The 12,668-nt window shown below is 50.3% G+C and overlaps 1 protein-coding gene across 1 annotated transcript in view; it reads left to right on the plus strand.

Annotated features, from left to right (window-relative positions):
- The first annotated feature begins 4,478 nt into the window (after nt 1-4,478).
- TRAP1 (TNF receptor-associated protein 1) overlaps nt 4,479-12,668 on the plus strand; it is a 21,897-nt gene continuing 13,707 nt past the window's right edge. The window contains exons 1-4 of the mRNA XM_009324794.1: nt 4,479-4,521; nt 4,828-4,995; nt 6,431-6,513; nt 6,921-7,061. Coding sequence (XP_009323069.1) covers nt 4,479-4,521; nt 4,828-4,995; nt 6,431-6,513; nt 6,921-7,061 — 435 coding nt within the window. The remainder of the gene's footprint in view (nt 4,522-4,827; nt 4,996-6,430; nt 6,514-6,920; nt 7,062-12,668) is intronic.

The following is a 12,668-nucleotide window of genomic DNA, read 5'->3' on the forward strand; positions in this document are numbered from 1 at the left end:
CAACCCTCTTGTTGGGAGGCGAGTTCATACGGGCTCGTGCAGGGCGTATGGCCTGCTCGGGTTCACCTCCTGGCTCATATAGGATGTATAGCGTGTCCAGGTCATGTAGCATGTCCAGGTTCACCTCCTGGCTCATATAGAGTGTATGGCGTGCTCGGGTTCACCTCCTGGCTCATATAGGATGTATAGCGTGTCCAGGTCATGTAGCATGTCCAGGTTCACCTCCTGGCTCCGTATGGCCTGCTCGGGTTCACCTCCTGGCTCATACAGGGCGTATAGCATGTCCAGGTTAGCGGGGTGCCGGGAAGGGAGCAGAAGGCGGCGGCGTTCCTGTTCTCCGGCCATTTCATACTAGATAACTGGACAGATGAGCCTGAACGGTTTGTGTTTCCCAGGGGTGCGCTCAAGAGTTCACCTCCTGGCTCGTATAGAGCGTATGGCCTGCTCGGGTTCACCTCCTGGCTCATACAGGGCGTATAGCATGTCCAGGTTAGCGGGGTGCCGGGAAGGGAGCAGAAGGCGGCGGCGTTCCTGTTCTCCGGCCATTTCATACTAGATAACTGGACAGATGAGCCTGAACGGTTTGTGTTTCCCAGGGGTGCGCTCAAGAGTTCACCTAAGAGACCTGGCAAGGTTGAGGGCTGAGAGAATCCAAACTCCGAGGTCTCAATTACGGGATGTATTGTCTTATCGAGGCCTGGAAACGTGCTTGTGAGTTGTCATTAACCGAGGCATGGTGAGAAGCTTCCTGCGTGTTTTCTCTCTCCCAGCCGTGAGCAGCCCGTGCTGTGCTCAGTATTTCCTTATCTGTCGTCTGGCTCCTAATCGACAGATTTGTAAGCTGTCAGTGCGGTCTGTGGTTTCCCTGTGGCTTGTGAAGAGAAAAAGTGACAGAGGAAATCGTATGACAAATAGGGTCGCTATCAGGGTCAGATTGTTAGATTTATTGTGCCATCGGGTGCCACTTCGGTGTTTCTGGGCAATTCAGTTCTTCCACCACGGAAATCCCCGGTGGCTTGTTAGCATCCGTGTCTGAGAAAGAAGCCGTGTGCCTCCGTTGGGTCAGACGTACTCCAGCAGAGCCAGAGTTTCATTCCTTGACCTGTCATTCAGGTCCTTCAGGGGAACAAACAGCGAGCAGAAGCTGTGTGGGTGGAAATGAAGAGGGAGGAGCGGGAGGTGGTGTCCTTTCACTTGGATGCAGGCGGAGATCCCTGGCTGCAGGGACAGCCATCTCTTCCCTTCGGCCGGGCAAAGTCAGCAGCGTTTTCTCTTGGCTCTCAAAATGCTGAAGGCTAAAACTGGCGCAGAGTTTGATTCTGGGACGTGTGTTGGTGCGAGCGGACCATCCGGGGACTCTGTTCTCCCTAGATTCGTACAGGGTCTGGTGCCCAGCTAGAGAGCCCTTTCTTCTAATGAGATCTGAGCTGGAAGCGTCTTACTGCTTGTGCTCTTCTTTGCAAGAGCATCCTCAGGCTTGCGACCGCACGGCAATCAAGCTATTATGGTAATTTCTGCTGACCTAAATTCTCCTCTTTGTTTTGAGCTGCGTACTGCTTTGTGCTCGATTTCCCACCCTACATTTCCAACTGACGTTTGGCTTGGCTAAATGCTCACCGCAGTCCCTTTCCCAGAAGAGGCTGTGTTTCCTGGGGGGGTTGGTTGGGTTCGGGAATCACTGAAGCGTCCTGGTGCCTGGATTGAAAGGAGCCCCTGAGACCGAGGGTCCTTCTCTTTTCTGTGGCGTGTTCCCCGTGTGCAAGGCCGCTCTGCGGTCATACGCACAGGATCACGTAGGATTCACAGAGAACTGGAAGCTGGAGAGTAATGTGGGTATCTGCCATCTTTTACGGTGCAGGTGGGGCAGTGATGCAAATAGGAAGGTATGCGGACCGTGATAAAGCTCAGCATTTGATTACCTCGATATTTTTATATCCTGATTTGCCCCAGCACATAGCAGCGCTCAACCGGGACACGAGCCGTTCCTTCTTTGTCTCTTGGTCTTAGGAATTTGTTTCTCGGGCTCATTCTGAGTGTCACTTAACCTGTTAACTCAGCAGATACTTTCTCAGTAGCTTTTGTGTGCCGATAATTGTGGTTTTATATCCAGAATTGCCTGGAGCCTTTCCCCTGCTGGCCAGGCAAGGCCCCTGCAGGAGACACGGTCTGAAGATGCTGCAGCTTGCGTTTAATGAGCCTTGTCTCTCCCTGGCGCGGGACGGGCTGTTAATTAAGGGTGATAAGACCAAACATTACACAGATCCAAAAATAACTTCTGAATTGATGGGTGGTGATTTATTATTGTGTTTTAGAGACAAAAAACGTGAATACATCAAAAATTATAAATAGCTGTAGTTTCCAGAGTCGACTAGTGTTTATGGGCTGGGGGGGAGACCTGTTTGTTGGCTCCGGGGCCTTGCTGCCTGGAGATCTGACGATGGAAGTGGCCTTAAGGTTAGCACGGAGCTGCTGCTGAGCTGCTTCTCTTTTGGATCCTGGAGTCAGGGAGGGAGCAACATTCCCTCTTTTATTTCTGCTGGTTGGGAAAAGTGTGTGTGTGTGCATACGTGCAAGTGCAGATTTTTCAGAGTATCCTACACCATCTAGCATAAAATGAGCATAAAATATGTAAACCCCGTGTAAATACATAAATAAAATATGTAAACCCTGGGCTGATTCAGGCCCTTCCTCTCTGAAGCTCGACGGGCTGGACAGCCACACGGCGAGTTCTCTGCTGCTTTCCGCTTCAGTCACCCGGGCTGTTTTCCTTGTTGCTTTCTCAGATGAGCCCAACAAAGGCAGTCGAATGAAAGATAAAGAACGTGTCCTGTGATAATGCGGCAGAACTGTTTGTGACGCAGAGAGCGAACAGTTATGTGTGTAGGAGGTGTTCAGATGCATTAAGAACTATTTGTGGGCTCTTTTCTTTAAGGGCAGAATGACGGGAGTAATTCAAGCTTCTGGCTGGAGAAGTGCATCTTGATTCAAAGCTTTCTGTGAGGAGGAGGAGGAGGAAGAGTGAGGACTGACAGCCTCCTCGAGCAGCTCTTGGGGATGAGGTGCAGGCCCCAGAAGCACTGTTAAGGCTCAGGGGTTTGCGTTCACATGATCTGGAGTGAGTGAGAGCCCAGCCTGATGGTCTGGAGCAGCAAAACCTGTTCTCGATGACCGTACTGGTGGTAGTGCCTGCTAAGGTGGGCAGGAGGTTTGCAGAGCACTCGCGAAGGGAGCCTGAGACCTCCCAAGATGAGCTGGAGGACGACGAGGGATGTTGGTGAAAGGGCTGGGATGCCGAGTTCCCTCAAGGGCTGTGACAAGGTTCAGGAGGGAGCTGGGCTCTCCCAGCGTGTCAGCTGGACTGGAGGGCTGTAGACGGCCAAAGAAGCTGTTTCCAGGGAGGTGACAGGCGCACCGCAGGGACTCTCACCATGCCAGTGGTGCTCAGTTCAGTCTTTGGGTGTTTTTGTGGCCATTCGTCTAAAGAAAGGACACCTTGAAAATGTGCCTTTTGCAGGCCTGGGGTGTAGGGTTTGTCTCCTTTCCTTGCTTGATGAAACAGCTTGCAAGCACAGAGTGAGTCGTAAGAAAAGCCTGGGCTTGTCACTGCTTCCAGCCACGTCTGTTGCTTATCCAGGTTCTCCCTGCTCTGCCCAGGCCATCCTGGTCGCTCCTCTGCCTCCCAAAACAGCCCCGTCCGTTTATGTTCGTTGTAGGGTTGGGGAAGGCCAAGTCACCGCCTGCCCCCAGCGCAGCTGCATGTTCAGATCATGGAATCGTAGAATCATTTCGGTTGGAAAAGACCTTTAAGATCATCGAGTCCAACCGTATCCACACCCTCTGGTCTCTTATTCTGGCACAGGCCATTCTCGCTACAATTCAGAAATCACACCAAGTAACTGGCTTTGGACAGAGCTCTGCAGTGCTGTAAATGGTCTTTTTGTGGCCAGGTTTGGCTTTGTTTCATCCCCCAGCAGAGAGAAGACTGTTCCGTTCATCTGGGCACAGTGGAAGGCGGAGAACTGGGAATCCCAGTCCTTCACGGGGCTCGTGCCGTTTCCTGACTTGCCTCTCGTTTTCCCCGCTGATCGCTTTGTTGACTAATGGCTTTATTGCTGCATGTGCTGCTTATCCCAGAGCTGGCTTTGTTGGAGGATGTGGTCCCCGTGCTCTGTTAACTGTGCTCGGACAGTCAAGGGCCAAATATTTATTGCCATAAAGTAACTGCTCAGCTGGCTGGTAGGGGCCAAACACGGCTGGCTGGAGTTGTTCTTAGATATGGGAGTGAGCTTGTTGTAAAGGAGCTGGTTACTGTCGGTGGGATGAAAATGAGCGGGAGGAAATAGATTTAGGTGCCTAGAGGCCTGCCTGATGGCAAGCGTTATTACAGCATCCAGAGAAGCTGCGTGTGCAGCAGAGGAGTCTCCTGGAGGTGCAGGCTGCCTTGCTTGCACCGGGGTTGTACGTTTTCAGTGGCAGTAATGTGGGAGTTGAAGCGTTCCCTGTTGCCTTCAGCTTGGCCAGGTAACAGCAACGAAAGCTGCAGACTGCCTCTTCATCACCAGTTAATTCCTTGTGAAAGCTACTAATTGTCATCTTCTGGCTAGAATTTCAATTCAGAAGAGACAGTCTAAAGTAGCAACTTGCCCTTCTTATGCAGTGAAGGCAGTGCTGGAGGGAAATGGTGGGTGTTCGGTTGCGAGGGAACTTCAGTCTTGCTTGGACAGTGTAACTCCCCATGGGATTGCTTAAATGGGACCTTTAAAGAGTGCTCCTGTTGCTGCTGATACTTGTGATGTATACTGAAATATCTTGAATTGTGTCTTCTAGCAAAAGGAGCAGCACGTCTCCCAAGAGAAGTACTCCATCGTTGGAGCCTCCGGTACAACGTTCCTGCCACCAGCGTTTCTGCTGTCCGGACGTACAGCACGCAGACAGCGGAGAACAAGGAAGAAGAGCCCCTGCACACCATCATCAGCAACACAGAGAATGTGAAAGGTGGGCACGGAACATAGGTGTCTTGTGGGAGCGCTTTTGGGGTGCAGGCAGACCCAGGACAACATCTGGGCGCAGCTGTGCCCTGGCTGGGAAGGTGAGCCCTCTGCAGTAGTGTTTCTGCCTCTGGAGGAGGTGCAGGTATTGGTCATCGCATCCTAGCTGGCAGACTACAGTCTGAATCTGTATTGCACCACCACCTCCCCAAAACTGGAACGTGTAAATCAGAACGGCCTTTACTGAGAAATGAGGCCATCAAGGCTGCGGGAAGAGGTTGCATCTGTGGGCTTAGCCAGGCAATTGATGGTCATGCATATGCGTAGAGACTCTGCAGGCACTAGAATTTGCCTAAAAAGAGACTTTTTGTCCCAGAAGCAAGCTGTGCTTGCCCAGGTCGTTGCTGTGGATCATGGAGGTCTAATGAGTGGTGTCAACCTTTTAGTTAGAATGAATTGCTCTGCACATCTCCAGGGAGAGGTGCTTTAAAGCAAAGTCACATGAGTTATTCAAGCACAGAAATAGCATCTTAACTCCGTGCTCCCGTGGCTTTTCTGGCAGGTACTTTTGAGACTGCCAGGCTGCGAAGCCCCCAGTGGGGTTGAGGCACTGCTCCTGCTGCTGTCCACACCCCGGCTTCGCCCCTGTCACTGGGGAATGTAGGTCTTCGCCAGCAGGGCATGGCAGAGGTGATGTGTGACCTATGGCTTCCCCCCTGTTGCTTCAGCGTTCTCTAATGCCTCTAGCAGGAGAAATGCTGTTTTTAAAAGGCCAAGGATGGTCTTTCAGCTGAGATGTCTTGTAGTGTTATTCTTTCTGAGGAAAATTCTCTTTCTGGGCACAGCTACCTACCTGCATTGGTGGCTGTACGTATGCACTCCCTTGCCTGCTCCACAGAGACATTTGAGAATCTGCCTTTTTCTGCTTAAGGCTCCGAATATTGTTCGGGCATGAGAAATGCTACTTGGCTGTAGAAGCTCTTGGAGCAGGGCATGTGCAGATGGTTCCCTTGAAAATCGAGTCAAGGAAGAGTATGGAAGGCAGGCTATAAACCACGGGAAGCGCTTGAGAGAGCGGTTGGGGATTACATGGAGCCAGGCGTTAGGAACACCTTTCACTTCTCATTTACTGATTGCTCTGCAGCCCAGACACGGTTACCAAACGTGCCGGTACTGCAGGCTTTCACTGCCTCGAGGTTTGTGTGCAAGGAGTTGAGGCGCAGAGGCCAAGCGTCTGCTTGGCAAAGCGTGCTGCCTCATAGGGGTGTGTAAACAACACCTTTGTTGTCATCTTGTTGGAGGCCACAGCTACTTGTGTCCCATCCTGCTTCAGGCTTTCGCTCCTGGGAAGCTGAAGCACATGGTAAGACTGCTGTTTTGCCTTCCTTCCCAAGAGGACCCTGGTGAAGTGCCTTAAAGGCGTGTTTGTGATTTTATTCTAGGTGCAGCCTCTAAACATGAGTTTCAGGCTGAAACGAAGAAACTGCTGGACATTGTTGCCCGTTCCTTGTACTCGGAGAAGGAGGTAAGGAACCCACTACTTGCTGGTAGATTTTCTGTTGGCAAAGCCCTGTCTCTGTCAAGGGGTACATCCAAAACGGTTTTGCTGGGAGAATGCCTGCTCAGTTTCCCAGCAAGTCCTGTGCTGTTCACATGGCATGCTTTCTTGAACAACATTTTCTTAAAGACACCTTGAAAATATATTTTCAAAACAATTTGTAAGTACGGCCAGGTGACTGTGAGCCTCAGAGCCTCTGCACTTCAATACTGAGTTCAGACAAACTGTTCTCCTGGCAGATAATGGGGAAATGCAGTTCTTTTTCTAGCGAGCTGGGAATTAGTTTGTGAGTAGGCAATGAGTTCCCAGGTCTCTGGGACTACCGTGCAGTGGATGAGGTCAGGCTGCAGTGTCAGGTTATGTCTCATCCCCAGGTGTTTATCCGGGAGCTGATCTCCAATGGCAGCGATGCGCTGGAGAAACTGCGTCATCGGCTGATGGCAGAAGGGAAGGCCTTGCCAGAGATGGAGATCCATCTGCAGACGGACAGTGGAAAGGGAACCATCACGATCCAGGTACCTCCCTTTGGTAACGGGAGAGCGTTATTCCCTGCTGCTCTCATCACTAGCCTTTGTCCCGTGAAGGATCGGTGGAAGCTGAGTAGCAGCACAGTCCCGTGGATTCCCAAGCCTGCCTGAAGAAGTATCTTGTCTTCAGCTGAGCTGTGGTTCATGAGGCTGTAACCTCTGGATTTGATGAGAAACCACCTATTTATCTGCTCCCCACTTGCCCCCATAGGAAAATTCGCTGCTCCTTCCTTCCCTATTGGGAAGTACCAGTAGCTTTTCTCCCAGTACCTTGTCTGGTGCACTTCTCAGGTTGTGTGTGCATTTCTCACTAGTGGAAAAGCTGGGAGTCTGGTTTCATCCTGACCTTTGGGAAGGAATTCTGTCACCTCCTTAAGTCAGAGGTGTTACTGGTAGCTCGCAGAGCTTCCCTCTCACCTCAGTCGCTGGGAGATGATGGGGTGGTGAGAAGAACCTCCCATTGCTGATTGTCTCAAACTCCTGCTCCAGGACAGGCCAAGTCCATCTGATGCTGAGGCTCTGCCCTAATGTACAGGTGGGACTATAGATTGTAGCAGTACCATAGCACTAGTCTGTCCTCCTTTCTGCAGCCCTGGTTTTGATTGTTCCCTACTGGTGACAAAATGCTTAGCAGGAGGGCGGCGATCAGTGTGAGCATGCTCACCTGTGGGACTCAGTGTGGTGAGGGAAGGTGGAGCTGGTCCTTCTCTCTGCACTTTGATTGCTCTTGTTCGTGGCTGTTGTCCAGGGTGGAAGGCTGAGGCCCAGTTTTGGTGTTTTCTTGGCGAAGTTCTTAACGCAAAGAAGGCAAACTGGTAACTTTCCTCGTGGACCAGTGTCAGCTGTGAGAGTGTAGCTGTGAACTATTCTCAGGAAAGTGGAGAATAGTGAAGGCTGACCATAGCAGGTCCAGGGGAGATGTGGCACAGACAAAGCACGTGATCTGGTATTTTTCACGTGGGACAAAAGCACTGGCTGTTAGAGGCTGCTCAGTTATTTTACACTTCTGTTTCTCTGCAGAACAAGCAGCTGCGGTTGCCATGGGGAAGTTATGATCGTCAGTGGGCAACACAATCATCAACCCAAAGATTCTCAAACCATAATGCAGAGACTTTGCTATTCTTATCACACCTGACTATTGCATTTTTCTGACTGCTGTGTAACACTGATTCTTTAATGGCTCGTTTAGCCCCAAGTAGGGTGTCATTCCTGTCTTGCTCTCGTCTTTCCCTTTTGAGATCATAGTGGACGCGTAGCCTCTGACTCCATCAAGACGTTCTTACAACTCATGTCCTGTGACTGTGGAAGCTGTCCCCTTCTCTGGCAGTTTGGTTAAGAGACCTGTTGGCCCACCTTGCAGATAGGGTGCATTTGACGTCATACCCAATTAGATGTGTTAGGGATTTGTCTTTTTATAACCCCCTACCTGGCTGCCTATGCATCTCTAACGCGACTAAATGAGTCTTAACTAGGAGGCTTTTAACTGCAGCAATACTGCACCCTGAGAAGGGAGAGAGAACGGCGCTACTCCAATCTCTTTTAATAGGTTTGCCTTCTCAGTAGCACCTAAAGCTCCTTACCTCCAGTGAAGGGTTTATTTATAACCTCTTGAAGAAACGTACTGCATATAACAGTTGCTTTGAACAAGCCTCATTCAGAACATTCCCCTACCTTTCAGGAATGCAAAGGTGTGAAAAAACTTGCCTGCAGGGACTGAGGCAGAGGTGGACCTGTCCCTTAACTCGCTGTTTTGTTTTCTGTACTCACTAGGACCCCCCAAAACAGAAGCAGCAGGTCCCTCATGTGTGATCTGTAGCAACTGTCGCCCCAGTTTTTTCTAGAAAGGTCCCGTTGTCTCACTCTGACCCCTAGGTCCTTCTCCTCAGATCTTCATGCTGCTCTTGGCCCCTGGATCTGCTGGATCTCTCCCCTCCCCTTCCAAGCCCTGTAGCATCTCTTTGTGTCTCGCTAGTTGAGAAAAGGTCTGTAATGTGTGATGGCCTCCATTACAGGCATGTTCCTGGGGGAGATTATCTAGCTCCAGTAAAGGACTACCTCCATCTCTGTTCAGTGACTGCCGTTCTGCTTACTTCTCTCCCGGGACTGAATTTCAGTCATAAGCATAGCAAGACTCGGAATTTTAATATGATGTTCTCATTCAGGGATATCCTACCTAAGCATTGCCAAGTGTTGTATCTGCTAAGAGGGAAATGTTCACTGTCTAGTTCACCGGATTACACCACCTCAGTTCCTTCACCAAAGTCCTGTTGTTTTAGCAAATTCCACTGTTTCCTCCACCCCTTTGAAAACTGCCTCGTTCTTTTTCTAGGACAGCTCCATCTGGTAGCAGCCACAGCCTGCAAGGTCAGATCTCTTAAGAAAATCCACTTGAAAATGTAAGGGGTGTGTTTTCAGTGAGGACAGATCTGCAGAGCTCTGCAGTTCTGCGTGCTAAGGCTTTACAGACATGTTTTTGGATCCTTTGAGGTGGGAACAGAGGACCCTTTACAGACCGCAAAGCGTTGTGACCACAGAGCTCTTCTTCAACACCTGCACCAGGCTCCCCGTGGCCGGCTGGTGACAGGCGCCCGGCTGTGGTGCAGTTGGTGTTGCTGCTACGCAGCTCTGCCATACTGCTGTGTCTGGTGGTAACCCTGTGTTTGTGTGAGCTCGGGGGCTGGAGCCGTTGTCATCGCTGATGCTTAATTTAGGGCTAGGACAGTGCTAGCAGTTTAGAGGAAATTGTTTAAAATGCTTACAGGCTAATAGCTGCTGCTTGCTGGGTGAGGGAGTGTGACTGCTGTTTTAACACGGGTAAACAGCATAATTGCTGCCAGAGCTTGGGCTGCTCGGTTCTCTTTGCTGGGCTTTCTTCTCGCTGTTGCAGTCATCCAAAAACAGTGTCTGTGAAGCCACAAAATAACAAGTTTGCTGTGTTTGGGAGGAGTTAAAATGACTGCAAACACCACTCCTCCCTGCAACAAGCTCCCTGTATCGCTGAGCAGATCTCTCCTGGCTTATGAGTTATAAACAGTCTGCAACAAGGACTGGACTGTCCCGAGGCTCTCATGAGGAACTGAGATGTTTGGGCTTTAGCAGTTCAATGCGGGTGCACCCGCGTGTCCAACAAAGCTTGGTGCAGGTGGGGAGCCGGTCCCCTTCCACGCTGGGTTGTGTCCTGGCAGCCACCCCGTGCTACCAGGCTGCAGCAGAGAGAGGGTTACGTCCTTAGCTGTGTGCAGCATTGCAGCAGCCGTCTGCCACTTGGGCTTGAGGAAGCAGGAGAGCAGGAGATGGACAATAATACAGGTAGAGATGGAGGGGTAAAGCTGTCTGTACTTGGACAAGCCTTAGGTGGAATTAAGCTTACAGAAATGTGCCAGTGATTGCAGGGGTGGGTTAGAGCTTCCAGTTGTTGCATCATCTTTAACAAATAAGCTCGGGAACCAGAAATACAAGCACATCTCAAATAACCTGTGGCCTAGGGAAGGAAGTGCGGAATCTTCTCTTTTCTTCCTCTTCATGCCAGAATAAGAGCACGTCACATTTAAAAATGGGAAATTCAAAGTGGATAAAAGGAAGTACTTTTCTGAACACCGGGCATTTAGACCTGGACGGGTGGAGGCTGAGCCTGTAGCAATGCTCGGCGTTGTTGAAAATAATGTTAACACAGGGTATTGGAAAGGAAAGCTCAGGCTTTCTGCTTTGGACAGCTTTCATGTACTAGGCCAAGATTACCTTGTGTCTGTATGCATCAGTTTTATTGTGCCTTTTCTTCCGTTCATGGCTGCTGCAGGTGCCGTGTTGGTTCTAAACCAGAATGCTGCTCCAAGGCAGCTGCTGTCCTGGTCTTGTGAATTTTAAGTCTCTTTAAGCAAGGTATTGAAATAACAGGGGGGACACTTGCTAATCGGACATTTTGGGATTTTATTACCTTATTGGTTGGTGAAAGCAGCATGTCCTTATTTTATAATGTAGTCAGTGTTATTCCGATGCCCCATTGAGATTTTGCACTGAAATAAGTGTTTCAAGTGGTCGTTTTGCAACAAAGCGAAATGCAAGGCACAGTAGCTCAGACATGTACCTCTAACTGCAAGCATTCTTTCAGATGCAGCCGTGGCAAAGCCAGCAGTTAATGGTTAGTTAATGGATTGTTTGGTGTAACGAGGCTCTGCAATACCTTAAATTGGACTCAGGTAATAAGCAAAGAAGTTACATTACCTAGGTTCTTGTTTACCAGCTGAACTAAGCAATTTGTTGATTTAAACTAGATTTGTTGCTGTAATTATGTGCAGTTTGTTTCTGCTTTACCAAAAAGTACGATATGAATACAAGAGTTGTGGACTGACTGATTTGATGAGACAGATAGTGGGGCCGAAGGTGTTCATTTACCCCTCCGTCAAGGAAGACAGAGGTCCTCAGGGCTGTGGAGCAAACACAGAGGATTTCATGGCGGGAGCCCTGAGGTACTGCGTGCCTGGCAGTTATCCAGCTGTCGTTACACAGAACAGTCTCTGTTTGCGAACGTCCAGCACCCACGCCACAAAGGTTAGAACAAAGTGCAGAGAAAGCACAAAGGTCCCGTGCAGTTCAACAGCAGACGTTGTATCTGGGAGGTCTCCACGCACAAAAAGGTGCTAAAAGCAGTGTTCGGCTGCTGTCTCTTCAGGGTAAATGTTACTTAGTTTAGAAGTGTAGTTCAACAAGTGTGGCCACAGAGCTCTTCATATTCCCTCAGAAGATGGGGTGAGGGTCTGTAAGCCTGTTGTGTTGTCTTGCAGATGGACAGGGCTGTAGAGGGGATGGTTCAGGGGGAGGCTGTTTACTCTGCACCCTGAGAAGTCCCAGAAGGGAAGTTCAACCAGGTGAGTAGGTTGTTGTTCTGCTGAATAACAGAAGGGCTTCTGTAATTAACCTTCAGCTAATGAAGTGTCAGCGCACTGAACTCTGTTTCACGGTATACAGTGGTTGGTTTCTCCAAGCTGTGGAGAAGCATTTGGCACTGTGAACTCTGAACACATCCCTTACGCCTTGTAATTTGTGGAGCCCCGTGTACAATTTGCTTCGTGCTTTTACGAATAACTCTGCTGTGGCTGTTTTCAGCCCGATAAAACTTTTCTTGCAGACTGAAGGGAGGGCTTGAAACTGTCTGCAAGGGAAGAAAAGTTGTAATGTTGATGGTGGAGCAACGGCAGTCCTTGCATTTATGCTGGCCGATTGCGGGTAGAAAGTGCTTGCAGAGGGTTGTGTGATGACACGGTGGTTCCTGGCGAAGACGCCTAGAGGCCGAGCAGCAGCCTGTGCAGCGCGGAGCTCTGTGAGAAGGGCAGTGGAAGTCCCGCCAGCTCCTTCCTTGGGTTTCATGGAGCTAGTGCTGCCAGCGCTTGCGTCGGCCCAGCCCAAGGCAGGCTGTTCGTGGGCAGGTTCATTTGCTTCCCGTCGCTGAAGAGGGCCTGCTCTGCAGAAGCCGAGCTCCCGTCTCGCCGCTGCCACTTTATTCCCCGTTCCCCGGAGCAGCACCATCTGGTGCAGGGAGACGAGAAGCGCAGTGCGAAGGCCAGCTGCAGGAAACGTGTACGCTGCAACAGCGGTTTC

The sequence above is a fragment of the Pygoscelis adeliae genome, unplaced genomic scaffold, assembly GCF_000699105.1.
Source record: "Pygoscelis adeliae isolate BGI_AS28 unplaced genomic scaffold, ASM69910v1 Scaffold85, whole genome shotgun sequence".
NCBI lineage: Eukaryota > Metazoa > Chordata > Aves > Sphenisciformes > Spheniscidae > Pygoscelis > Pygoscelis adeliae.